At 41.4% G+C, this 24,565-nt stretch overlaps 1 protein-coding gene across 2 annotated transcripts; it reads left to right on the top strand.

Annotated features, from left to right (window-relative positions):
- The first annotated feature begins 1,817 nt into the window (after positions 1-1,817).
- Positions 1,818-7,853, top strand: NDUFAF4 (NADH:ubiquinone oxidoreductase complex assembly factor 4). 2 transcript variants are annotated; one of them, XM_065056555.1, is made up of 3 exons: positions 1,818-2,028; positions 3,508-3,605; positions 5,720-7,853. In XM_065056555.1, exons 1-3 carry the CDS (start codon positions 1,902-1,904, stop codon positions 6,014-6,016), a joined length of 522 nt encoding a protein of 173 aa, XP_064912627.1. In that variant the 5' UTR covers positions 1,818-1,901; the 3' UTR covers positions 6,017-7,853. The 2 variants fall into 2 exon arrangements, with proteins under 2 accessions (XP_064912627.1, XP_005501011.2); XM_005500954.3 differs by lacking the exon at positions 1,818-2,028 and adding an exon at positions 2,309-2,560.
- The last annotated feature ends 16,712 nt before the right edge of the window (positions 7,854-24,565 follow it).

The following is a 24,565-nucleotide window of genomic DNA, read 5'->3' as shown; positions in this document are numbered from 1 at the left end:
GAAGTCAGGTCTTGTCTCTGTCCTTCATTAACACTCCCCCTCCAAGTCACTTCCTTCAAGCAACTATGGCTGTGCATTAGAAGAGTCTGCAAACAGCACATACACAACTTAAAAACATAAAGCAATTACTTAATGGCTAATTCACAAAGCAGCTGGGATTAAGAAGCCACTAATAACCTCCTTTGGTAAGATATCCTATGAGTCTTGGTTGACCCCACAATCACGTGGAGGAACATCAGCCTCTATTGATTCTTGCAACGGACTAATAAGTTGTTAGCATTGCTCTTTGGCTTTCCTTTCTCTCAGAGGATTTTATATATTTTCATGCTTATGTTTTTCTTCTAAGTGTTTAAACTGCTGATGCCATCCCAACAATTTTACCTCTGTCTACAATTTTATCTTCCTTATTCTAAATGGCTCAGAACTAAGTACTTTCTCACAACTCTCTTGCAGTTTAGCAGTTTTTGCAGGTCAGAAGGAAGGTCATTCAGTAGGGCTGAGAGAGTGATTGCACCCTGATAACATTGCATAGCCCACAAATTCTGAACAGCACTGGGGAGAAATATGTGTTCTAGATGATATCTGCTTATAAATTAATTTTCTGTCACTGAATAAACCAGTAAGGTGCCTCTAGGGAAATGCTATACATGTTATTAAGAGGCTAAATCCCCCATCCCTAAATACTTCCATGTTACCATTATCCAAGTAAAAACTTAGGAAGATTAAAGTAACAGGGTAAGATACTTTACGTTGTCTTACTAGTTGATGATTGCTGGAACAGAACTGTGAGAGCCTGGAGAAGGCTCTAGGGGGACCTTATAGCAGTCTTCCAGTACCTAAAGAGGGCTTATAATAAAGATGGGGACAGACTTTTCAGCAGGGCCTGTTGTGATAGGACAAGGAGTAACGGTTTCAAACTTAAAGAAGGGGAGATTTAGACTAGATATAGGGAAGAACGTTTTATTATGAGGGTGGCAAAACACTGGCACAAGTTTCCCAGAGAAGTGGTAGATGCCTCATCCGTGGAGACATTCAGGCCAGGCTGGACGGGGCTCTGAGCAACCTGATCTAGTTGAAGACGTCCCTGCTCATTGAAGGGGGGTGAACTAACATGACCTTTGAAGATCCCTTCCAACCCACTACTCTATGACTCTATAACGTCCTGTAGAGGAGCATTCCGCAGGGCATGTGATGTCACATGGCGATACGGTACCTGTGGATGCTACAATGTGGAAAAGAAAAGGGCACGAGTAACGTTGTACATACACATCGAGAGTCCCCTCATCCGTGCTACCGGGCCCCCTGGCGGTTACAGCCGAACCGCAGCGCTGCAGTGGCGGCAGCAGCCACTGGCCGGGCCCCGATCGTCGCTGCCCGGACTGCGCTCCCTTGTGTCCCGAAACGCCACCGAGTGTCACCCCGCTGATGAATGGATCGGCGACAGTTACATGACGCATCGAGGGGCTCAGCCGGCAGCCCCGGCTGAAAGGGAAACCCTGGCCCAGGCCGCCGCCTTGAGGCCATTCCCCGGCGGGACTCGCGGGGCCGCGGCTCCCATGGGCGCTGGGGGTCGCTCCCCACGGGCTCCGGTGACCCGCACGGCAAGAGCAAACTGCCGCCCCTCCCCGCAGCGGCCCGCGGGCGACGGGCCCCGGAGCGGGCCGGCCTCCGAGGGCGAGGAGAAAACACCGGCGGGGGGCTGTGAAATAAAACAGGGACTAGGCTGGTCTGTGGTTTTCGTTTGGGTTATGTGAGGTTTTCTCGTTGTGTTTGTCCTTTCCCCGCTGCAGTCGCCACCACCGGGTACCGCGCAGCGTCCAGCCCCCGTTCCCCGCCCCCAGGCCCGTGCGCATGCGCCGCCGGTCCGCGCAGGCGCGGCGCGGGCGGTGGCGGCGGCGGCGATGGGCGGGCGGTTGGCCCGCGTGTTCCGGACTTTCAACGTGGAGAGCCGGGCTCGCCGTGAGATCAGCAAGGAGAAGCCGACGCCCGCGCCGCGACATCCCACCTCTCGGCTGGACGCCCTTGCCGGTGGGTGTCGGCCTCGCCATGCGGCGGGGCGACGCCGAGGGGGCTACTGGTGTGTGTGTGGGGGGGCGGTGTCCGTGGGCCCAGCGCGGAGCCGCGGCGCGGACAGAGCCACGGGAGAGGGAGAGCTGGGGCTGGGTGGGGACGGACGGGTGCGGGGCGCAATGCTGAGGTGCGCGGGGCCGCGGCGTCCCCGGGGCAGCGCGGGGCCGGTGACATTGAGAGCGGGGCGGCTGGGCGCGCGGGGCATGCTGGGAGCCGTAGTCGGCGGCGGCGGCGGTTGCCAAGGCCGGTTGCCGGGGCAGCCGGGGCCGTGCCGGCTGAGGGCGAGCGGGACGGCCGGGCCAGCGGCCGAGGGGACCTGGGCCTGTGGGACTGGGTGTCAGTCGGCCCGCGCCCGGCGGCGGCAGGAGCCGGGCTGCTCCGCGGGCCGCTGCGGAGCCGTCAGCCAGCATGCCGCTAGCGGGGCTTTGCGCCGTTGGCGTCACCGGCAGAGCGGCGCCGCCTGCGAAGCGGCCTGTCAGCGCTGGAGCGGGTGAGAGATGGAACCTGCCCCAGCAGCATCGTGCTGATAACAAGGGAAAGTGTAGAGACTTGCATCTGCGTAGGAACAACCCCAGGTTCCAGTATAAGTTGGGGAATGACCTGTTAGAGAGCAGCATAGGGGAAAGGGACCTGGGGGTCCTGGTGGACAGCAGGGTGACCATGAGCCAGCACTGTGCCCTTGTGGCCAGGAAGGCCAATGGCATCCTGGGGTGTATTAGAAGGGGTTGGTTAGTAGGTCGAGAGAGGTTCTCCTTCCCCTCTACTCCGTCCTGGTGAGACCACATCTGGAATATTGTGTCCAGTTCTGGGCCCCTCAGTTCAAGAAGGACAGGGAACTGCTGGAGAGAGTCCAGTGCAGGGCAACAAAGATGATTAAGGGAGTGGAGCACCTCCTGTGTGAGGTAAGGCTGAGGGAGCTGGGGCTCTTTAGCTTGGAGGAGACTGAGGGGTGACCTCATTAATGTTTATAAATATATAAAGTGTGAGTGTCACAAGGATGGAGCAAGGCTCTTCTTGGTGACAACCAATGATAGGACAAGGGGTAATGGGTTCAAACTGGAACAGACGAGGTTCCACTTAAATATGAGAAGAAACTTCTTCACAGTGAGGGTGACAGAACACTGGAACAGGCTGCTTAGGGAGGTTGTAGAGTCGTCTTCTCTGGAGACATTCAAAACCCACCTGGACGCATTCCTGTATAGCCTCATCTAGGTGTTCCTGCTCCAGCAGGGGGATTGAACTAGATGATCTTTTTAGATCCCTTCCAATCCCAAACATTCTGTGATTCTATGTGATTCTGTGAGCTGGGGGGCTGTGCCCTTCCTCTGCAGCAGCTGTTAACCTGGCAGGAGTAACAAAAAGGAAGCATTTTGACCCACATATTTATTTTCTCACTTTTTTTTTTTTCCCGTCACTTCTTCTCCCATATGCCTTTAGACCACCCAGAGATACAAAAAGAAATATCCAGGAAGGACGATAGGCTCCTCACCTTGTTAAAAGATGTTTATGTCGAGTCCAGAGATCCACCTGTGCGGGTGAGTATGTCTCTCTGTAGGAGGTGTGCCAGCATCAGCTTTGAGGTTTTCAAACTCAGCACAAATTCTGCAGGAAGAAAAATGCTCTGTTAGTGCCTTTTTATAGATAAAAGTGATGTTTTCATTACTTTTTTATATATCAGTAGCGTTGACTGTGTTTGACCCTGTGTCTTAAACATGTGACAGATTGTGATTATACAGTCTTTTAAACACTTACACAGTCTTCCTTTTTAACATCACGTTGATGTTACTTTATTTTTTCACTTAAATTCCCACTTCTCTTTCCTCAAAGGCCGGACAGGTAGCCAGCCTTCTGCAAAGATGCAGGAGTTTGCCAGAGATCTCTTGTAGAGTTGTTAAGAGTAAAGAAATTTGCGCAACTATGGGAGCATGAATGTGGTAGAGGGCAAAGACATTTAGAGTCTTTAAGTACGGATGTTAATGTCATACAATGCAGAGGTTTTTCCTTATGCAGCTGAAGAGGTTTTTCTGTGTAACCTTCTGGATTGTTTGGTTTTCTCCTTGCCAATGGTTGTGGTCTTGGAATTGGAAAGCAAGGCATACCCCTTCCAGTAATATGCAGACTAGGGTTCACTCTCTTCTTTTCCACCTGCTACGTTATGGTTTGTGCTTTTTATTTGTTGCATTATTGTACAATTTTATTAAAATTAGCTGTTTTATTAAGTAAAAAAAGTTTTATAATCATGTAGCAGTAAAATTCCTAAGTCTCTCTGATTTGCCCCTTTGTACTATTTCCTAGTCAAGATTAAAAATACTGTAAAATGCAAAGATATTTTTGCAGTCTCTCTGTGAAGTTTCCAAGTAATCTCTATCCTTAATTTTCATAAGAGAGGTTAGGACTCAAATCTTGAAAAGTTGAGGGTCTAATTTAAATATCCTTAGACACCTCCATTTGTAATCCTGTCGAGACTGATTGTGGAACACATCTTAACGCTTGATTCTGTGCCTACTCTGAGGTTGCTGCCACATAAGACTTGCTCTTGTGATGTGTTTACTTGCAGTTGTTATGAAGAGTGTAATTAATGTGTTAGCATTGAGGGTTGTGGGCAAAACTTCATCCAAAAGCTTCTTTCCTCATGTTATTCTGAATACTTTGTGCATTGTAAGTGGAAAAGCACCAACTCTAATTTCTGAAGTGGCAGATACCCAGAGACAGATAGTTTTGTTAAGTCTTGAAAAAATAGTAATTATCTGAGCACAGTTTTAGCACAAAGCAAAAGGAAGCAATGGAGAACTGGTAGTATCAGCAGACATTCTCTGTAGTTTAGAAGCAGACACCCAGTTGTAGATGCTGTAGCATCAACATCAGTTTTCTCAGCTTAAGAGTTAATACAGAGTGTCTGTGGGCTAATCAGTAGCCATAGACTCTGATAACCGTAAAAAGTACTTTTTCTTAAACTTAAGAAAGACTTTCATCATTTTGCTTTTGCAGTGTCATTTGCTGGTTAAATCTTAATAAAAGTCAATATAGGGAAAGCAGAGATGGTTTGAAAATCATTTGCAAATATGAAGGTACTTGGTAGAAGAGACTTGATGTCTCTGAGCACTGCAGTAGTCATGGGAATTAAACTCTATATGATGCTGCAAAATAGTTTCTTTTTGTCCAGCAAAGCTTGTTCTCTAGGCAGAGCAAAAGAAGTTGCAAAGATTTTAGTTGCAAAACTAAAATCTGAACATGAAAGGAGAAGGAGACAGACTACATGAAAAGGTGGTATCAGAAGACTACCAATTTATAGTGTGTTGTTTTTTTTTTTTTTATCCCGTGCTGTGAATCAGTACAAAATATTAGGTTATCTATCTGTAGTGTGCCTTGTATGAAGGGTTGCCAATTCTGTACAGCACTTAGAGTTCAATAGATGGTAGCTTTTCAGAATTTGGGTGGGGAGTTGACATGATATGTAGAATTGCTGTGGAACAACTGACAATTTTGTAATATTAAGCACGGCTGGCTAAGCTTTTTTTTTTTTTTAATGCTGTGAAAATGGGTAAAACTAACAGGAAATGGTGTATTTAGGAAAACAGCTTGTCTGCTACAGTATGCATAATAAACAGAACTGCTGTTAAGCTCTTTTTGTTTTCCTTCCCACAATTAGGTAAAAGATGGAGGTGGTGAACATCTTCCATGTAAACAGGAAGAAAAAAGACTTACAAAGCTAGGCCACTTGGGAGATCTAGATGTTAAGAAAGTTCCCAAAGGCAAAATTTCCATTGTGGAGGCTCTGACACTTCTTAATAATCATAAACTTCATCCTCAAATATGGACTGCAGAGAAAATAGCAGCAGAATACAGTCTGGAACTGCAGGAGGTCAAATCACTTCTGGAATTCTTCATTCCTTTTGCTGTACAGGAATTTCCTAAAGACACCAAAAAAGCTATAAAACCAACATAAAAATAATTACCAAAAACCTTGTGTGATCTCAGTTGTGTCTTAATTTTGCTTTTGAGTATGTTCAGTGTCTGAATAGAGCTGGTAACATGTCACTCAACAAGGCGGCTTTCTTATCCCAGCAAGATGTATTCAAGGAATTCCATTCTATATTTGGTGGCTTCAGTTAAATGTAGCAACTATAGGATACAGTTTGTAAACCAGACTATAACTACCAAGTTCAGCATGTCACATGATTGTGATTATTCCATTCAGATGTTACGGGTTCAGTTGAAACATGCAAGTTCTAGTTGGAACTTTGCCTTAACAGATTGCCTGTCTTAGCAGAGACTTCCTGGCCTTCAGCTAAATCAGTGCTCTGTGTGTGTCAGCTCTGTAGTTGGATTTGTTTTGTATAGATTTATTTTGTATAAGAATGGCATAGTATTTATACTTTGTAAAGAAGGTTAACCACAAGATCATTTGGGAAATTCAGCTGTCTCAGACTTGAAATAAAAAGAAAATGAATAGCAAGGAGGCCTCTTTCAGATTGCTGGAACAGTAATGGCTGATGCGTGGTTTCTCTTTCAGTTTGCTCTGATTTAACTTAAATATCTGTACCTCCCCATGTACTGTCTGTCTGTCACTGAGTTTGTAAAGAGTGATGATGATCTGCCATCAGTATTGCATCAGACTCTGGCACCTAGTTTAGGAGAAATAAGGGTTCATATTGTAAATAATAGGTAGCTATCAAATGTAACTGGTTCTGCTAACTGGACCCACTAGTAGGTCTACTTGCCAGTGTCTGCCTGTCCTGTTACAAAAGGTTTTTCTCTCCACGGAGGCCTTGTCTGCCTTATCCAAACGTGGGCTTAGATTGGGTCATGTTCATTGATAATAAATTATCTGCATGCTACAATATGGAAGATGAACAGCATCTTTTCTGACTGTTAGTAAAGGATATTGCAAACTGTGAGGAGGTAACTGGATCGTAAGCCTTCTGATACTATGACTTCAGGTCTGTGTAAGTAAGGAAGAAGTTTTGCACTGTTGATTAATACTGGAGTGAAAATCAGTTCTCGTTTTCCAGATAAGCTGGGGTTGGGAGGGGGATTAATCAGAATTGATATTTAAAAATGCATTATGGTTGCCTTTATTAAAAAAAAAGAGAGAAAAAAAGTTACTTTTGTGTGGTGCCAACACTCCTAGTACCCATCACCAAAGAAGTTGAATTTATTAAAAGAATGGATGTCAGTACTAGGCCTACAATGTAACTTTTAAGAACTTTTCTGCCAAGTATTAGATTTCAGATTCTGGTAGATGTTTTACTGGGAAGACCATTAGCTTTGCTATTTCACAGCATGATTATTTCCACTTCTCTCATATGGAACAAGGTATTTAACAGTACAGTTTGCTACATTGTAATCAAGGTTTTGCTTGATTAATTTCTGAAGGACATAATACTGTACCTTAGTGGAAGATGATAACTAAGTGCATTGTATAACCATTCAAAATTGTTAGTCTTTGGATGTGTGGATTTGGGATAGGCTTGTCATTTTTCTTGTGATGGCAACAGAGTTGCACTCTGAAACTAATGTGTCTGTGCTATGTACAACACTAATATTTTTTCATTTTCCACGAAATACTCTGGTTTATAGAATGTTGTAAAAGAAATACATTATTGAGTACTGTTCATCCTAATGTAATATTTAAGATAATATTCAGAAAACAGCTGTGGAATGCATTTGGTACAGATACTGTTGTTATTATTATTGGAGATGCTGTCATTTCCTACTTTAAAAATGAATCTCTAATTAGGTATTGGAGTTGATTAAACATTCACTTTACCATCGGCACCAAACACCAGCTTAACCATGTCCCTTGACTAATTTGGTATGTATTTTAGCTTATCTTGTCTGCCTTTGTGAACTGTCTTGTGATGTGTCTACACTATAACAGTACCCTGTGTCACATAGCAAGTCCCTAGAGGCATTATGGTATATACTACTGGTTTGCTTACAGTCTTCATCAGGTATCTGCTTTGGGACATTTGGTGCTCATCAACGTGTTCAATGCTCAGACATAGTTTCAGGACAATATCCTTGCTGTGAATGAAGTGATTGCAAAGCTACCCCTGGTTTCTCTGGAGCCAGGATCTCATCCTTAAGAGTGTATTGTCCATGGTGGGGAAGCAGCAGGTCCCACAGCACAGAGGTGGGCCAGGATCCATCTTCCTGGGAGCAGGTGAACTCCTGGTGGCCCCGAGGGGTCCTCCAGAGCAGTGCATCTCTGACACAGTGCATTCACTTCAGGAGAACAAGATGCAATGCAGTTTGCTGTCAGCACACAGTTTCTTCTGCTGGTCACCTGCCCCATGTGCTGGGCGATGTCAAACCAGTATTATGAAGGTGTTACTGATGGTATGGGATTGTGTAAAATCTGTATCTTTATCCGAATTACTTCAGACATGGAGAGTTTTGCTTGCTCAAAGTTCACAGAAAAGCCAGGAGCATGGGTCTTTGCTCTGGTGGGAAAGCCCATCCCTGATCAAGCACTCGGCGCTACCATCTTGTCCTGTGTAGGCTACCGGCCACAGCCAACCGCGAGGTCCCTGGGAGATGTGTACTTCAGCTGTGTTCATGTGAGTACGTGTTTGAAGATGACACTATCTTTAGGGTTGAGGTCTGGGAGAAGACTATTCTCGCTGCTGCATCTTTTCTAGAACTCTGTATTTCCTTTCTTTTTCTTCCTATTTCAAGGGACTCTTTAGCCATCAGTTATCTTGCCTGCTCACCAGTTGCTAGTTTTGATGTAATTTCTAATCAGAAGAATAGTGGTATTTTCATTATGCTTTTAACTTGCTTTCATCTACGTCCCTTTCTGTGTGTATCCATTCCCCGTAGCTGTTTGGCTGTCAGCTTTAGGAAAAGGTACTCTTCAAGCAACTGTTCTGAAGGGGTAATTATGGGAAATTTGTGGGAACCTGCAATTCAGTTTTCTGGGACTCTTATGTGGAGGATTTTTCAGGCTTCATTGCCATGCATGCAGCATGTCAAATTTAGCTCAGATGTTTTTAGCCACCATATAGAATCATTATATTTGGTAGGGGATAAGCTGTCTCACTCAAATGGCTCTGTTCTTGCCAAATTATTGTAAAACGTCTACCAAGTACAAGCTTTGTGAGCCTGCAAGGGAGTTGTTTCATTTCCAATATAAATGATATGTGGTTAACAAAGATCTTAATATTTGGTATTATGATGCCAGTTTTCCAAAGCATTTGGAAAGGTATGTCACTGAATAAAGCCAGGGCCACCTTGGACACCAAGACAGAATGAGTTCATAGGACAGACTGAGCCTCATTTGGAAATGAGGGTTGCATTTCTGGTGAGACATAAAATTGAATTGCCTCAGGGTAGTCCTGGCAGGTATTCTCACTTCTGGGCTTGATTTTTTTCAAGAAAAAACATCTCTTTGTGGGGAGTCTAGTTGCTCAGTTACCCCTATTTTCTGCTACATAGTCCCATTCCTCTTGCCTTGTATCAATAAGTCTATTCCCAGCTTTCTCTGTTATGAAAACGTTATGCAGCCCCACTCTTTGGTCTTTACTGGCTCATGTGCAAATGTTGGTTGTATTCTACAGGATCAACAACATGTTTTATTGCAGCAGAGCTGTCTCTTGCCTTTTAGGAGTAGCACATCTGCTGAGGTAAAGATGAGAGGACTGAACATGTTTTGTTCTGCAGAACTTAAGAATAGGAGAGATTTTCAAAAGGAATGTAGTTTTTCATACATCTTCAAAAGCTGCTCTTTTGGGATATGTGAAACTAAGTAATCTTGGGCTGCCTCACCATGTATTAATCATAGCTAGATTCTTGCAGTCTGATGCCAAGACAGCCAAGATTGGAGCTGTGAGGAAGGGAGGAGGTTTAACTCTGCTTTCTGTGCAGGTTGGGCAGAGGGAACTTTGGTACAAAAAGCGATCTTTCTGTAGCCTCCCACCACAGGGAAATTGTCTTTTAAGCTACCTCTTTTTACTCAAGGAGAAAAGAAAATTATGCTTATATGCGGGAGGTGTGTACTAAATTTACTAAATGGAATATCTTGTTTCTGTATTGTAAAATGGGGTCAAACCTCAAGTAGTCATAAAACAGGTTGCAAACACAGAAGTTTAAAAAGGCATCTGTCTCGCCTTGTTTCACACGAGCATTGTGCTTTCATGTTTGAGATTCCCTGAAGCTTCAGGTTTCACTGCTCTGTTCTAAACAGGGCTTTTCCAGTTCTTAATCAGGTGGCACCAGTGTCAAATTGACAGCAAGAGAGGTCCGACCAGCACAGGTGACCTTCAGGTGCAAACGGATTTTGGCACTTGAGACTGTGGAAGCTGTACACGGATTGGTGTGCTCTTAGCAATCAAAACACTCTATGCCTGTTGCTGCTAAATCTGTTTCCAGCAATCTATAAGTCTAATGAATTCTGTAACCTTTCACGGTCTAGATACTGATGTGTTGGTATCAGAGCTAAGTGTTTTCTGCTAAAAACAAAAAAACAACCAAAACAACCAAAACCAACCCCCAAAAATAAAAACAATGTGGTTTATTAATTTATCTTAGAAGCGTAACATTAGTTTTCATGGTCTAGAACAGAGGCTGAGATTTACATGAGGTGACAGCAGCATTAGGTACCAGCAGCACATCTCCTGTAGTGTCCTGGAGGGAGCACACTGTGGGAACTCCTGCATCTCTGTGGGGTGGAGAGGACTTTGATGTGTCTACTGCCAGAAAGAGAATTTAAAAACTAAATCCACCAAGGTGGTTCTTCTATGACTGTTGTGCAAGATCACCTTTGGGTGTGGGTTGCTTCCATTGCTGAAGCTCTGTCTTTGAGATGTCTGGCCTCCTGATAGGAGCAGCGCTGCTGTGTTACCCAGAGAGAAGCAACTGAAGACAGGATAGACCCCATAATTGTCTCCTGTAAGGATTCGTTGCATAGGTGTCTTGTAGGACTGAGGCTCTCAGGCCCCTACCTTTTAGAAAGCTGACAGAGGTGATGGTGTGGGTGGAGAAATCCCTGCCTTTGAAATGACAGCCACACTCATGAGCTGGTTTCACCCAGGCAATGTGGGATCCCACTGTTGATGAGTGGCAAATGGTGCTGGTGAAAGCCAGAACCACTCCGGCCAGGGTTTGCTGTAACTGGAAACCTGCAAGAAAGTCACAGCTGGGAGCTCTTACGTGAGAGAGGTCAGGGCTCTGCAGAAGGACAACAGCGCCGGTAACTTGCGTGCAGCTGGGAGTGCAGAGCTGGTTATAATCGCCTGTGTTGGTAGAGGGAAAAAAAGGTACAGGTGGAGTCTTTGGATTATTTTCTCTGAACTAAAGTATGCCCTGTTTTTAATTGCACAGGGCTTTTTGTCCCAGGAAAATCTACATGGCACAGTTTGTGACTCAAGTAGTTCTGACTCTACCCAGGCCACGTGTTGGGTATAAAGTAGGGGCTGGGTGCTGTACGCCTGGATGCCACAGGCTTGATGGTTAGGACTCTCCTCTTAAAATGGGGATGTGGATTTGCATCCCCTTAAGGTGAAGCAGAAATTCAGTGCTAGGTAGGAGTCTAGCTTAGCTGTGTCCGTGCCCTGCAAAAGCTGGACACTATGGATCTTACTTTAGTTGCATAATTCCTCAGTACCCTGAATTTCCTTTGTGAACACCAAGCACAGCAGAGCTCAAGTCCCTCTTGGTGTAACTCACTAACATGGCAGAAAACAAATAAAAATGGGTATATTTAAAACTGAGAAGGAGAAACAGTCCTTACCATCGTCAGCATCAGTGGCTGTCCTTTCACTGGAGTCAGAGTATATTCAGCTTACTTCTAATACCAGCCATGTCCGCTGGGGGAAACAAGTTATTAAAATTTGGCATGTTTTTTTTGTGCACTATTTAGGGGCAAAAAGCTGAACATACAAAGGTACCAAAATGCCTCCGTGGATTTTTGAAATACATTATCTTCAAGTTATTTCAATTGGGATGGGACAAGCATATTCTAAACCCCATTTTTTATATTGTAATAAAATATCTTGGCATGGTGGTATGAAATGATATTTATTTCTACGAACAGTTCAAGCAGAACTGTTATTTATTTATTTATTTGTATTTTTTGTTTAGCTTTGGGCAATCTCAAAAAGCTTGTCCTATCCTAGTTACTACCATTCCCATCCTTACCTAAATCCAGCCCTCCCACTCTCCTCACTACTTTGTTGATGAGTATCATCTGTCAAGTTTCTGGTCCTGTTTCATAGATAGGCAATTAACTGTACAATGAGTGAGGCTGATTTACTGTCTGCCTAAAGCTACAGTGAAACAGCAGTAACTGGAATGTAAGTGCATTGAATAGCAATGAATCAAAGCAAAGCAGGCTACTGAAGATGTCTTTAGGAAGAAATAATGCCACTCTATTGGCTTTGCTCCTCCACAGAGAAAGAAAGTGGGAATAAATTTCATACTGTGTTCAGCCTTTCTCAGTTAGCTGTCAACAGTTAAAGATTTCCTGTGTGGGAATGAATTCACAGTTGTCGTCACTTAACAAAGATAAATTCTATCAGCTCACTTCTGCACATACAATACTTCAATAGTAAACTCTTTTTTTAGTATATATATTGCAAAGTTTTCATGTAGCAATTTGAGAAATTGAGCAGTTTTTCTTGTGACTTTCTTAATAGGTTGACATTTAATCATGGTTTCTTAAGCCTTTTGAAAGAAATGTACTGTTTTGTACATTTTGAATAAAAATTATTTGAATTTTATCATGGACACATAGCTGTGATTGAAAGCTGAGAAGATACTACTAAAAGCAAGTCTGTTCTTTCAACAAACAATGTAAGTACCTGTTTGCGATGTGTAGGCTTCATGACACACATAATTCTCCAGACTTCAGAAAGTGGTGGAACTGCAATATTTCTGAGACACCCTAAGGAAAACCCCCCATAGTTTTACTGACAGAGGACTATAGGAAACCCTTGTTGGATTTCTATCCTTCAAATTTTGTGCTTTCTGTAATTCTGCTGCTGTGGAACTTCTTACAGAATTCACCCCTTGCTACAATACCACGCTCTAGCATCTGACTTTCAATTTTCCACAAGAAGTGTAATTAGTTCTCAGCCAAGAACTAAAGCTTGAACTGAGTGTGAACCATGCTACTCAAATCAACCTTGGGTTTGCTGCCACCTAGAACAATACTTTGATAAATACAAACTGTTCCTTCTGTCTTAGCTGCTAGATACTTCTGAAAATGAAAGATGAAATGTGAATCTAAAGTCAAAACGCAAAACATTATTTTAATATAAATTACATAGGGCTTTTGATGTGCTATTACTCCTTTCCTTCTTGAAAGGACTTTTTTTTTTAACAATATGAAAGGCCTTTATTAAAATAATCATTTGTCCTTGATGAAATGATAGCATCTCCTTCACCTTACCCTACACAGATCATCTTGGCTTCCCAAATGAGGGAGGAAAACAAGAAATAGAGATACATAGATTTAAATGTCAGGTTGAAGAATGTGTCACAAGGGATTTTCAAATGCTTCATCCTTTCTACACTGGGCAGTAGACACATACGTTGCATTTATGCAGTCTCGATCAAAGGTTTGTTTCAAGTGGAAGACAACTTGAATCTGAAATAACTTCACAAAGTGCTGGTTTCAAGTTATTTCCATGATAAGGAAAAGTGATTACTTGAGAGAGAAAAAAAATCCCGTGTGCATTCCAGTTGGTCAAACTGTTTCTATGGTTGCAGAGTGGTATCTAAAGATTCAACTGAAAAAAAAACCCGTGGCTTAAAGACGAGAAAACAGCTTCTCTGTTGCATCCCTTCACTAGATACACTGGACAAAAATGGAGTTCCAGGCTGTAGAGGAGATATAGGCAGTTTTGTTGCTGAATGCTTGCAAATAACCCCTCTTCCCAAATAAAACTTTCTGAAAGCCCTGCCAAGTCCATATAATATGCTGCATGTGGCCTTTTTTTTTATGTTGTTAACTAGCGCAACTTTTAAGTGCCCCCAGAGATTTATCAAAATATCATGAGATTTATCCAGAGCGGGGCTCAGGGGACCTGATTGCATTGTTTGGGGAGGTGACTTACCATTGTGCACCTAAATGTAAACGATGAAAACAAGAATAATATTTGTTCTGGCTGTGTTCTACAAGGACAGTTCACCCCATTGCTTTTAGAGAAGTCATCACACAAAGCATGACTTAATTTACTGCTATGTTTTTCTCTGGTTTGCCATTAGGACTAATATTTTCTTATTTTTTTCTGAGGTCTGCTAGCGGCAGACTAGGAATAAAAAATTTATAGGTATAATAAAAGAAATTAATCTTGACTTTTTCTAGGCATGTTTTTTTCAATATGTATTTCTTGCCATGCTACAATATTTCTATTTCACTCTTTAATTTTACTTATAAAGTCGCAGACCGTTAGCAGCATCTACAATGTCCGTAATACTTTCAGAGCTTGTCCTTATTCCATTAAGGTTATACAAAGGCAATTGCACTGGAATAATGAGTACTGGAGTCTTACTGACCTGCATGAGCTGGATGACAGTTTTAATAGGGGATGGGTGACCTCCATGGAAGTCAAGTGCAGTTAGCCCTCTAGGCATTTGGGATCTAATGGTTATAGGGATGAGGAATGATCTTAGTGGAAGGAGAAGAACTTAGCATTTCACGTGGGAAAGAGGCAGACCACATTGGACACCATGTTATAAACTGTTTTGAACTCATAGAATCACAGAATAATTTGAATTGTAAGGGAATAATTTATCTTGTGCAGTCAAGCTTTGAATACTTCTACGGCTGGAGATGCCACAACTTGGGCAACTCACTCGATCAGAAGAAGCCATTACTTTATGACTGGACAAAGCTTCCTGTTGCAACTTGTGACTGTTACCTGTTGTTCTGCTGCATGCCTCTGGGAAGAGTGACTCCGTACTGCCTATGCTTGGGCAAATGCTTCTCAGCATCACCAGAACACTAAAAATAACGAGGAGAGAAACTTGTTTCCATCCATCTATGCTTTACTCCTTTGCTTGGAATGTTGTCCTTCTGATTCCTGTTCCCACTGGGAGCCAACTCTGTTATTTCATCTATAAGACACGAGTACAGAGAAAAGGTACTAACATATAGCTTAAAAGACAAATAAATCATTCAACAAAATACAAATATACAATTTAAGGATTATTCCTGCAATAGCAACACCATCATTCTTCCTGCCAGTTTGCTTGTTTTCTCTGCGTATACTTAGTATCAGGCAATGCATTCGTCTGTGGAAAGCAGCAGCCAGGGCTCAGGATGGGTGAACATGGAAACAAGAATGAAAATCCAAACAAAACTTATCCCTGTTTTTTCTCAGTGGTTTACCAATGAAAATAATATTGCCTTATTTTATTTAATGAACAGTATTGTAGAGAAATTATATGTAAGCTCACAACTGCACCTCTTCCTTTAGCAATTCCTCTGTAGGAACATTTTCTGCTAATAAGGTTACAGGATCCACATTACAGTCAGAGCACTTTATGACAGAAATTGTTTCCATTTATTGCATGCTTAAAAGATCCATAGTTGTTACTCATTTTCTATGGCCTCAAACTTTATGACACAGTTGGAAACAGGTCTGTTATAGATCACCTCTATAAAGTATGATGCTCTGATTTTTTTTTTTTAATAGTATTGATACATAGTCATAAGTGAGTAGACATTTTACTTTCAAGTATCCCACATTTTCACAAAGATACCACACAAAAAAATGCACACAGTTTCTTAATGCCTTAGGTCTGCCTCAGGTCAGATATATGAAGAAATCTTATGTGCAGTAACTGACACCTCTATTTTTTTGATCATTGCCTTAGCAGCATACACCGAGTTGTCATTATATCATCTAAATCACTCCAGGAAGACTCTCTGATGGTTCTGTGGCATATACACATTTGCCTTTCTGGTAGGTGTTCCTTTTATGTTCAGTTCAGTGATAAAAGAAAGCTGAAAATTTCTGGCCTGTCACAAGAGGACTGTGGATGAACCAGAGAACCTGAGTCCATGCCAGTGCAAGGGGACACTGTTATCAAGAGAATGGAACAAGGTAGACCTTCAGGTCCTGATCCTGCAGCTTAGTTATGTGATTATTTATTTACATAAATGGTCAGGTTTCCACCAACAGGAATGATGCATGTGGTCAAAACTATGCACATTAGGTCTCACCGTTAGTGTTGAGGCATCTATACATTGCTTAGTTCAGTTAAGATTCTGTTATTCACTTCTTTTTTTTTTTTCTATGAAAGTGTGAAGTGGCACCCTGTGAAGATTTTCAAGTAGTAAAAGCTGTGATAATGCTCTAATGATATGCTATTGATCTGACCATGTGAGAACACTCTTAGAAGTATAGATGATCTTAATAAAGTCAATTAGGCTAACACTGTAGAGACTTCAATGCATAGAGATATATGGTACATTACAAAATCTCTGACACTACATCCTGAGTCAGTAAATGACAGTGAACTTTAAAAAGAGAAGAAACATGTTGCTTCCGAACAAATGTGTTTTATTTCTGCATAACAGAGAAAGACACAGAGATGCACCCAGTATTTTTGTTCTAGTGTTAGTTTAATAGCTTAGATTTTGGGAGCAGACTAAGCTTCCTCAAGTGTGTTAAGCTACATTTGGAAAGAAATAATATTCCTGTTCTTTTTTACAATCTCCCAAGAGAAAAATTGTAAAATATCTGGAACTTCAGCTTGTGCTGTGTCAGATGCTGGCTCTGTTGTGTGGGTCAGTAACATCCCAGGTAAGTATAAAGGCATTTCACCTGCCTGTACTGAGGAAAGCATCTCCATGAGAGATGAAAAAGAAATGTGACCAACAGGTCCAGGGAGGTGATTCTTCCCCTCTGCTCCGCTCTGGTGAGATACTGCCTGGAGTACTGCTTACAGCTCTGGGGTGCCCAAAATAAGATGAACATGAACCTGTTGGACTGAGTCCAGAGGAGGACCACGAGGACTATCAGAGGGATGGAGCACCTCTCCTATGAGGACAGGCTGAGAAAGTTGGGGTAGTTCACCCTGGAGAAGAGAAGGCTCCAGGGAGACCTTATTGTGGCATTTCAGTACTTAAAAGGGGCCTATAAGAAAGATGGGGACAGACTTTTTAGCAGGGCCTGTTGTGATAGGACAAGGAGTAATGGTTTTAAACTAAAGGAGGTCAGATTTAGACTAGATATAAGGAAAAACGTTTTACGATGAGGGTGGCAAAACACTGGCACAGCTTTCCCAGAGAAGTGGTAGATGCCCCATCCCTGGAGACATTCAAGGCCAGGCTGGACGGGGCTCTGAGCAACCTGATTTGGAGATATTCCTACTGATTGCAGGGGAGTTGGACTAGATGACCTTTGAAGGTGCCTTTCAACCCAAACTATTCTATGATTCTATGAAGTCAGCCTGTTTAACATGCACCGTCAACAACTAGAAAGCAGGAATCTCTTTTCACTCTTGTAATTGCAAATAAACGGGATCCTCATCCAGATTTTCTGCATAGGGTAGGTATCAAAGATTTGTATAATATTGTTTAGTGTTTAGAAAATATTTAATCATCACTGTAGAGTACAATTTGCATTATTCTCATTTTTCATGCCAACATGATTTGTATGGCAGCCAATGTATGCTAATTAGAGAATTTCCCTAATTAATTTTTGTCAGCGTGTTGCCCTAACATGACTTAAAATGTACAGCTTAATGTATTAAATGTACTAAGATTGCTTTTACTTCTCATTGTATACTAGGGAGTAATTTGTTATTAACAGCAAGTGTTTACAACAATCTTTAGATGAACATATTCTCATTAAAGTGAACATCCAACATGTTCGCCAAGGATGAGTCATACTTCACAACAGCTCTGCAGGGAAGGAGATCTGAGTTGTGTGTTCTTCTAAAGTAATGGCCAACAAGAATCAATTGTTTTCTTTCATGTGAAATGTATTTTGTGCTGCTTATTGCATGCCTAAAGGATGCATTAGTGAACATGAAAGTATAAAGACATACATACTGCATGGGACAAGGATAGCAGCTGCAATGGAGGACTGGAGGAAGGGCTATTTGGAAACTTGGTTGATTAGGTGTTGTTGCTAAGCACAAAGCCTACTCCATGTGCATTTTTATCACTCAGGAACAAGGTACCAGCATATGCCATCCTAGTTACCATGGTTTCCATTCAGCCACAGTGCCCTCTCAGAAAAGAAGCAACTTTAGTTTTATATTCATAATATATATTTCTTAGGTATCTTAAAAATAGAACTGCAACTTGAATTATCTATGGATAGATCATCATGATTTGGTTCTTGAACATGAGACATACTTTCCCAGACCTAAAAGCATCTCCTCTCACCCCAGAGAGGTTTGAAAATAAACACCCTCACAGAGATGCCTTTTGTCAAAGAGCGATGAACCTTTTGAACACTGCAGGTTATGACGGACTCCGATGATGAATGTATTGGGCAACTCCAACTCAGTGTCAGGTGGTACCATCACATTTCAAGCAGGTGGTGATGGCCTGGGGGCCTGGAAGAGGCTGCTGGGACCCTCCAGGAGCCACCACTGGCCACTGGCATCCTGTCCCGCTGCCAGGAGGACACGCTTTGCCCCTGCCATGGTCAGGGCGGGGAAAAATGATTCACAGGCTGAGGACAGTCCCCTCTCAAAAGGAGTTGTTGCTTGTATCCTCATATGAGAAGAGCAAAGGCATTCTGAACACAGTGTTCATTCTGTCAGGCTAGATGAACAGCTGCTGATCTCTGCACCTTTCAACAGCTCCAGTGAGCGCAACGCACAGTGACCTGCTCTCCAGCAAGGCTCCTTGCGGTCTCTGGCTGTGTTTAAATCACACAACAGTCAGTGTGTTACTTTCCTAGGAGAATTTACAGTTTAGGCAATACAGAATACATGCAAAGAAACAAAATCTGAAATGGATTAATGCTATCAGAACAATTGCCAATGTTCTCATTTTTTCTGAATTTTCACCTTTTTCATGCAGTTGCAGTATTCTTGGCATATGATGAACAAAAGCTGGTCTGTAGGCAGCAAATTGCATGTGAAATGACATATGAAATATGCTATGACAGACAGGGTAATCTCATTTTTAGTACAAGAGCTAATTTCAGTAGGCTTCAGAGTCAGATCACAATCACTGAACGAGCCTCTTCATGATTTTCTGACCCACCAAAATTTCTGACTTTCTACGTATCCTAAAATACTTGTGAAGTGAAGCTCCAGTTACACTTGTCTCTAGAAAACTGCAAGGAAAAACACTCCCCACCCTAATTTCCTTTTTTCTCCCACCTCTATAGCTGATTAGAGCCGTGGCAAATCTGTAGTAAATAACAGTTGGAAAATGTTGACAAGTTAATTGGGATCATAACTGCGAAGGCAATGAGACATTTCTGAAACTGTTTAGATCAGCTTTGTCAGAAGTAAGTCAGTTACAATGGCGACACATTTAATTCTACAAAGAACACACGGAGAATAAATCAACTTTCAGGCTTGAATTACAGTGCAGGAGGGATAATTACTGTAGCAGAACATGTACTTAGAAACAAAAACCTTTTGTAGTGCACAAACATCTGGAACAGAATTGCAATGAAAATTAATGTGCAGTATCCAAAATAATATAAAATAGGAATACTGAATAAAAGAGTTATACCATTTTGAACTATGAGAATTTACATTCTCAGTGGGAGTGGAGAAGGGCAGTATTTGAAGAGATTTCCAAAACATATTGAGGTGATGCTGACAGTTCACGAGGTATCCATTTGTTCCCCAAAGCCAATGAACAATTGTAGAGCTGCTCATATCTATTTATTCCACAGTCCCCATGTGCCTGGTAGGTGGATTACATGCATGTGCAGTCTGGAAGGCCTGCTTCAGTTAGAAATGTGTATAAATCAGAGCTACTTATACTGATTAGAAGTTATACCAAAAACCCAGATTGAGCTTTGAGATCTGGATTGATAGAACTGAGCTCTTTTACATAACTGCCCTGCACCAAATTTTGCCCATTTTGTGTTCAGTGAAGTATAAATTGGAAATTTGTTCTTCTTGCAATGTGTATTCTCAGATATTATAATTCTGTACCTGGTTCAGAATGTCGCAATAATGTATAGTGTGCTAATTAAAATGTATGTGACATTTCAAGTCTAAGTCTATCTAACTTGGGCAGGTGATGTGACGAATTGCCAAGTTTTACAAAATTTTACCTTTTATAAAAGCTTGGTTTTGTTGTTCCCCATACCACTGAATGTTCCCATTAATTGAGAATGCTTTGTAGCAAAGGACATACTTTTGAAAAAAAACCAATCATCTTTACTTTGGAGTTACCTAATCTGTATGAGTTCACTGGAGTTTTCTTGGAATGCAGAGCTGAGGCCGTAACACAATCTAAGTTATTTCTCATCTACTCCAAATGACTGTAAAGAGGTAGGAATTACAATATTATCAGTTCAAAGCACAGAAAAGTCTCAAGTCCCAGTTGCCAAGAATCATATTACTATCCTCAAGCATCAGGGAATTTTAAAAAGTACTGGATTCATGGTGTTTATTTCATTTACAATTATTGAACCTTTCCTGCAGACTTTTAATCTTTTCTCTAAAATCATACAGCTCAGAAACTTCCATTAAAAATGAAGGAAATAAAGCTTTTCATCCAGAAGGAGGACTGAAGGAATTAAAACTTCTTGAGAGAAAGATAATATATTTTTTTTTCTCTGAGAAAAAAAATAGGCAAGTTAATGTAAAATCCATGTTATCTTAATCAGATATTGAGGATTGGTTTGGAGGAACATTCTCCAGCATATACTTAGACTTTTTTTTTTTTTCAGCATTTGTTTATCATTTTCTTAAAATAAAAACAGACAGTAGCTCATGTATTCTGCCTATAGATGGAATTATACCCCAGATATCCAGAAGCAACACTGCTGATCCAGCATAAAGTGTATTGTTGTTGACAGAGAATAATTACAATATTTCTACTCAAGAAGAGATTGCTTTTTTGCATGAAATAATCATGTAGACCATCTGCATACCACTTTGGATTTATGACTAAATAAAAGTATTATATAAATCTGCAGTGTTGTTGTTTGGTAGGAAAAGCCCTCAGTAGATTACCAAAGGGGTTTTTGTTTAACCTAACTGATCTTTACTTCCTGTTAATTATTCCAGAGCAAATTATGACTTTCAATGGTTGATGGTTATTCTGAGTTCCTTTATCCTTATTTTCATACTTTATACAATCTTAGACATAACTCCTGTGATGATCTAATGTGATCTAAAATATAGTGAAGTAATGCTTCCTTAATGCCCTGTTTCTTAGAAATAGAAAAAAGCTTTAGGGATAAAACACACCCACTACTGATCAAACAGTTTCAAGTGAGAGATAATTCTGCATAATTCTTAGAAAATCACCACAGTGATTTGCTATCTTTATGGTTCAAAACTAAGTTCTGCTTCTAGACTGACTGTGGTATGCTTTCAACCATTTATTGCTTCTTCTTTAACCAATGTTTATGTTTCTGAAAACCAACTGTATTCCCTATGAAGATACTTACAAACTGTGATTTAGTAATATAACAATGTAATTTCTGTGATGCTTATACAAACAAATGCACACAATATTAGTCTAGCAACTGTTGAAGAAGGATAGGAAATACCTCTAGAACTACAATTGTCAGGAAAATGACAGGCCTACTCAAAATATCAACTACTCTGAAAGAAATACTCACAGTAGCTCTAGGGGGAATCTTGCCCTGCTCGTTCTGTTGAAGAAAAACACCCTGGAGACTGCAGAAGTCGTCTTGTTTTTGCACCCTGCAGACTGTTCTGAGACCTGCTATATCTCTTAAGTACACTGATGTTATCATGTCAAGCTGTGACTCAAACATTTTCTATTAAAGCTGGAGCTAACACTATGATATAATGGATCTTTTCCATTTCTAGCTTCTGTGTGTGTCCCTGTAGGCTGGAACTTTGCAATGAGGGCACTAAAATGTCAAACAGGCTTTGAGGAACATGCAGCTGCTGCACATTATCAGGCTTGCAAGCCAGTCCTTTTAAAAATGTATAATTAAATTGTAGAACTCATTGCTGTGAGATGTTATGGAGGACAAAAGTATGAGTGGATTAAGAAAGAAAAATACCTCAACAACAAAGAAGTTAAAGTCCATGCGTCTCTGTTTAACACAGTAGTCAGGATGTAACATGTAAGCATCTCCTGATCACCATTAAGAAGAATGCCCTGGGCTAAAACATGCCAGCATGAGTGCTGCGCTAAAACTGCTTGGTAGCTTTGTGGTTGACTCGCTGAAACAAGACATTCATTGGTCAAGGTGTCAAACACCCTTTCACCAACACTTCAGAACTTGAAAGGACCAGCAGTGTGGTACAGAGGCATCTGAACAGGCCAAGAAGAAGCAGGCCTCAGGACAGTGTGAAAGGAAGCACAGCAGTTTTTGAGTTAGACCCAAAAGTCCATATTGTCCAATGACTTTTCCTGCCATCTATCATGCATTTCTCAGTGTGACAAAGGAAAGCATCCAAGAAGGCATAAATCTGGAAGCGAAGTGTTTTCACCCTGTCCAGCAATGTTGCAAGCTTAATACTTCAAAGGTCCTTGCTGCATGGAGACTATAATTCAGATTGCAGCAGAAATAACTGGTTGCATAGATACAGCTGCTGAGGTGTGTCAGATAGTCACCACAGACATGGCAGAAGCTGTTCCTGTCCTTTCTTTCAGAGTTCACTTGCCTCTGGAGCTCAGTTGTGGAACAGCCTCTGTGGGCACCTCTACTCCTGCACAAAGTCAGCTGGTGTTGCTTAATAACCTATTGCTTAATGTATTTTGAGCTAATCTTGGCTGACCTTTTGCTGAAGCAAATAATAGATGCTTGTATGAGCTTTTCTGCTGCCTCAGCTCTGGTGACAATGCCCTCTGGCAGAAAAGCAGTCGTGTCTAAAATTTCCACAGATGCTTTCACAAAAGTTCTTTAACACAATTCCACAGCTCAGTAAGAGCTCACTCCCCGCACAGGCAAGGTGTAGCAGAGCAGAATGTGGATTTTCTCCTTTTAAGCCCCAAGAGAGCTGTAGCTATGTCCCCACATAGACAGCAGGATGCTCAGACTGCAGAATTCAGTGGGTTTTTTTGTTGTTCTGCACAAGAAAGAAAGACTGCAGGCTGTGTTACAGCCTTCTGATTAAATTGGCAGAGCTGGAAATCACAGATGACATCTTTGTACTGAAAAGAGTTCATCCCACCGTGACTTCTGCTGAAAAGCTGTTCCAGAACCTGATTCTTCTGATGATTAGAAATGTCCTAAATTTCAAGCTTAAATTTATTCATAGCTCTTTTCCCTCCTTGGTGATTGCCATCTCACTGCCTGTGTATTTATATGCATCAATCATAACATTAGAAAGGACTTTATATAAAGCAATCAGAAGAAATATGCTTCAGTAAACACGATCTGAAATTGAAAAAAAGGATGGTTTTATTTTTCCAAGTTTGTGGGTTAAAATACATCTTTGCTGTAACCACCTCCTCCCTGCATAAAGAAAAAAAATCAGAGCTGGTGTCAGCTGGTCTACTTGAAGACAAAAAGTGAAAGGAATATGCTGATCATTAACAAAGGGTTGATACTTCAAACTTGTTTACTTTTAATAACACAGAGTTGCTTTAAAGTGACATAGAACTTTCAACAATCCTTTTCTCCCTGGTAATGAGCATTCATAAGAATATAATAGTGTCAAGTTATTAGTTTTTAAATGGATATTTTACTTATACTTTGGCTATTTTACAACCTTCCTCCCTAAAAATGAACAGGTAACACCTTATCTTATTTGCTAGAAAATGGCTTTATAATGTCCACATTTTTGAAATGCAAAATAAAAGCAGCAGAGCCTTATAAAAGAAGAGCCTGCTGTTTGTGCAATTGCCTTTACAGGTGCTCTACATTATTATTATAATGTGGATACTGAAGAGACAAGAACTGATGTGCCAAGCAAAATGTAATAAGCAGGATGTCTAATCACTAGAAAGCTGTTACTTCCCTAAGTAAGATGGATAAGAAAAAAATTATTTCTTCAGCCTGTATCTGTTTGTTTGTTTGTTTGAGAGGCCTTCAAGTCAAAGGGTGCATCATACAAGGGGTGTATCCACATATATGCACACAAATTGCTCAATAGCATGACGTCTCTGATTACGACCTCCTAATTGTTCACGTCTGGCATTTGTGCATCTAAAATTAGAAATTAAAATAATAAAAACCTATGAAGATCACAACAATGTTTAAGGAGCACCCATTCCCCTCCTCCTTATCTACTCAGCATGGAGATCACCAGCCACAAAGGAAGAAGCTGACTTTTCTATCGCAGGTCTCAAGTACTGCTCCAAAGGTAACTCTAATTTGTTCTCTCTGCTGTCTTTTTATTTAGGATCTACATGTACAGCGCTTTCACCTTGTCTGCCTCACATGAAAGATATATTTGAGCT

The sequence above is a fragment of the Columba livia genome, chromosome 3 (assembly GCF_036013475.1).
Source record: "Columba livia isolate bColLiv1 breed racing homer chromosome 3, bColLiv1.pat.W.v2, whole genome shotgun sequence".
Lineage (NCBI taxonomy): Eukaryota > Metazoa > Chordata > Aves > Columbiformes > Columbidae > Columba > Columba livia.
The sequence above is the reverse complement of the archived record's forward strand: the minus strand, read 5'-3'. Positions and strand labels throughout refer to the sequence as shown.